The sequence below is a fragment of the Sinocyclocheilus grahami genome, unplaced genomic scaffold (genome assembly GCF_001515645.1).
Source record: "Sinocyclocheilus grahami isolate Dianchi unplaced genomic scaffold, SAMN03320097.WGS_v1.1 scaffold117.1, whole genome shotgun sequence".
Lineage (NCBI taxonomy): Eukaryota > Metazoa > Chordata > Actinopteri > Cypriniformes > Cyprinidae > Sinocyclocheilus > Sinocyclocheilus grahami.
The window spans coordinates 481,355-484,583 of NW_015505296.1; the positions used below are offsets into that span (position 1 = coordinate 481,355).

The following is a 3,229-nucleotide window of genomic DNA, read 5'->3' on the forward strand; positions in this document are numbered from 1 at the left end:
CAGAGCCTGAGATCAGTCACAGCGACATGAGCACAAGTCAGCGGCGTTCAAACCTCGTCTACAGCGTGGCTTTAATTGACAGATGGCCGGCTCAGTGCTTGGCTTCCCGCACGCTGACATGATTGCTGGAGCCGCTTGACCCGCGTCGCGCTGGTCATTTTTAGTGCTCTTATTTCTGTTTTAATCACAGTTCGTGCTTTACTTCTTTCGGTTTCGTTTAAAGTCGCCAGTGTGTGCGCCAGCGCCGGGTTCCTGCGGCTACTGAAAATGGGGAAGGAGATCCGCAATTAGCCTTGCCCTTACTTTGCCCTTTATAATAAAGCAGTTCTCACACCCGTCTATTAATTGAGCTGATTTATCTGATAGATCTATAAGGTTGCTGCACAGGAGGTGCATTTTTCTTTCATAGAAATGAATACGCTAGAAGAGCTAGTAAGTAATTGTTTCTTTGGTGGAGGAGTATTTCATAAGCAGCGGTAATGTAGTTCTTCCTGAAGAGAAAGACATGGAAACGCCTGGCAAGCCTACAGGTCCAGACATTGCTTTTACTGCCCTGTGTGATAAAGGTCACAGCCATGCTTTCTATTATATTTCGAGTAAGTTATAGTCTCTGTTTGGAAATGTAAATTTCGTATATTTCCTAATATTTGTTTGTCTGAGCATTATTTGTTACATTAACAGTGTTTGCAGGGCATTATTATGTTGATATTCCTCCAACATTCATTTTTTTTATTCGCCTGCTGACAGGTTTAAATCAGTCTGGTTTGCTGGTCTTCCAGTCTGCTCAGGTTAATTGATGGCTTCTTTATAAACTAAAGCTTGGACTGGCTAGGAAACCGGCTAGACCAGGCTAAACCAGTTAAAGACCAGCAAACAATCTTATGCTGGTTTTACTTTATTTTTCCCTGTTCTTTTTAAAGGGATAGTTCACCTTCAGTTGCTGGTCCCCATTGACTTGAATAGCACCCCCCCTAACCCTAAGGGTATGGTCTCTGTTATTTATTTATAAATTAATTAATTTGAGAAATGTAATATTAAAATGTGAAGATCTCGCATTGACTTAAGGGGAGGTCACATTACACTTTTCATTCCATTTACTGTACTACCGTTCATACGCATGCAAATGCGCGAGACTGGAAACACAAGCACAACAAACAAACTTGAACTTTGGAGTACAGAGTGGGGATTGTACATTTTTACATTTTGGATTTATCATTATTTGTTAAATGCTGAATTTATATATTTTTTAAAAGACGCCACCGAGCATGACGTCATATCACAACCTTTGCAGTGTCCAAAGAAATTGAGTGCTCAAAGTCTAGTGTCACCCGGGATAGAACATTCAGAATTCATGTAACATGATCTCTTCATAATTTAGCATTCTGATTGGTTGTCTTTTTTTCCATCATTGTATACTGCATTGTGATTGGTCTCTTACTTGAAATTTCATGATGAACACAGTGTTGACACGGTACAGTTCCTGGATGTTGTTCCTCATACGCGATCAACAGCAAACACATTATGCAGACCTTACACTAAAGCCTAGCTATTTTTTCATTTAAGCATCTCCGCCCCTCGCCTCCACACCTTCCCCAGACTTCTTCAGTTTTATTCCTATAATTGCTTCTCATGCCGACTTGCACACATGCTCCACACTTGTAGATTAGTGTGGAGGGAGTATGTGTGTCACTTCCTAACTCGGTGACTCAGTTAGGAGTGGCCTGCTGTCAATTCAGATTAGCTTGAGCAGAGCAGCTGCATTCAGGCTGGGTCATTTATCAAACTGATATGACACTGGCTCACTACGATTACCCATGGAAAGCTAGAGATACCGTAGACCACCCAAAACATCTCACCACTTTATTTCAAATGGCTCAAATCAGTTGTAACTGAATGTGTTGGTCTGCTTCTGCACAGCTCTATTAGTTTTGATGTTCTTCTGACGTAGTCTGACCCACTAATTATTCCAACATGCTTTTTTTTCTTTTTTTTTTCTCTTTTTTTTAAATAGATAAAATGGCAGTTCCCCCAGCATATGCTGATCTTGGCAAGTCTGCCAAAGACATCTTCAACAAAGGATATGGTAATGTATATAATAATCCACTACATCATTTGAAAAATCACCATTAGTTGTCAGTTAATGTTGTAATAGTTTCCTTTGGTTTGTTTTCTGAAAGGGTTCGGTATGGTGAAGCTCGATGTCAAGACAAAATCAGCCAGTGGAGTGGTGAGACTTTTCTTTTCATTAAATGTGTGACCCCGTCACTTCTTAAGTGTTTGATTGAAACTACATAAGCCCGTTCCATGTGCATTTCAAATACATTTATGCATTTTTTTAGATGGTTTTATCTGAAGCGACAAACATGAACAAAAGCAATTAGTCAAAGAGCCAAAAATATTTGTAATGCACAAAGCCAGTTTTATTGGACAACTAGATTAGGAAGCAAAGCTAGAAGAGAGGAGAAAAGTATGCATGTAACCTATTTCTTATGTTGGTACTCAATGCTTTAATTATTAAGAATTATTTAATAAAACAATACACCTGCTCCATGAATATATCCCTATGATCTGAAATATTTCTCTTTAATATCTCTATAGGAATTCAAGACCTCTGGTTCCTCCAACACGGACACCAGCAAAGTGGTGGGCAGCCTGGAAACCAAATACAAGAGGTCTGAGTATGGTCTGACCTTCACAGAGAAGTGGAATACTGACAACACCCTGGGCACAGAGATCATCATTGAAGACCAGGTCTGAATGTGTTTTCGATCACTTAATGATGATGAATAAAGGTGCATTGTGTTTTAGCATGAATAATAATGCTCTTTATCACTTTTTCAGATTGCAAAGGGACTGAAGTTGACCTTTGACACAACCTTCTCACCAAACACAGGGTAAATTATTCATTTTCTTCACCGAAAAGCTTCAGATTTGGTTTGAAGCACAGATTTGTCTCCGTGCGTGTGTGCAGTTGGGTCAGGGGAGATGAGAGATGGTATGTTGTGTCATGGCGGCCCGTTACTCAGAATTGTATTGAGCAATTCAAGTGTCGCCATGTGACAGAGTTAGCTCTGTTTTGTCGTGCATTGATGCATATTTCAAGGTTACTTTCATACAAGCGCGACAGCATAGTCCTCATGTTCTGGGAACTGTAAATCGAGTGGCACCTGTCTGGTGTCGTTGGGGTCTGTGCTCTCAGATGACAGAATCGCTGACATGGCCTTCACTG

General features: G+C 40.3%; 1 protein-coding gene across 1 annotated transcript in view; it reads left to right on the plus strand.

Moving 5' to 3' along the window:
• The window catches only part of LOC107589530 (voltage-dependent anion-selective channel protein 2-like), a 7,848-nt gene that overhangs the window by 480 nt on the left and 4,139 nt on the right, over positions 1 to 3,229 (plus strand). The window contains exons 2-5 of the mRNA XM_016278003.1: positions 2,012 to 2,083; positions 2,178 to 2,227; positions 2,599 to 2,751; positions 2,842 to 2,894. Of these exons, the coding sequence (XP_016133489.1) occupies positions 2,017 to 2,083; positions 2,178 to 2,227; positions 2,599 to 2,751; positions 2,842 to 2,894 (323 nt within the window). The 5' untranslated portion in view covers positions 2,012 to 2,016. The remainder of the gene's footprint in view (positions 1 to 2,011; positions 2,084 to 2,177; positions 2,228 to 2,598; positions 2,752 to 2,841; positions 2,895 to 3,229) is intronic.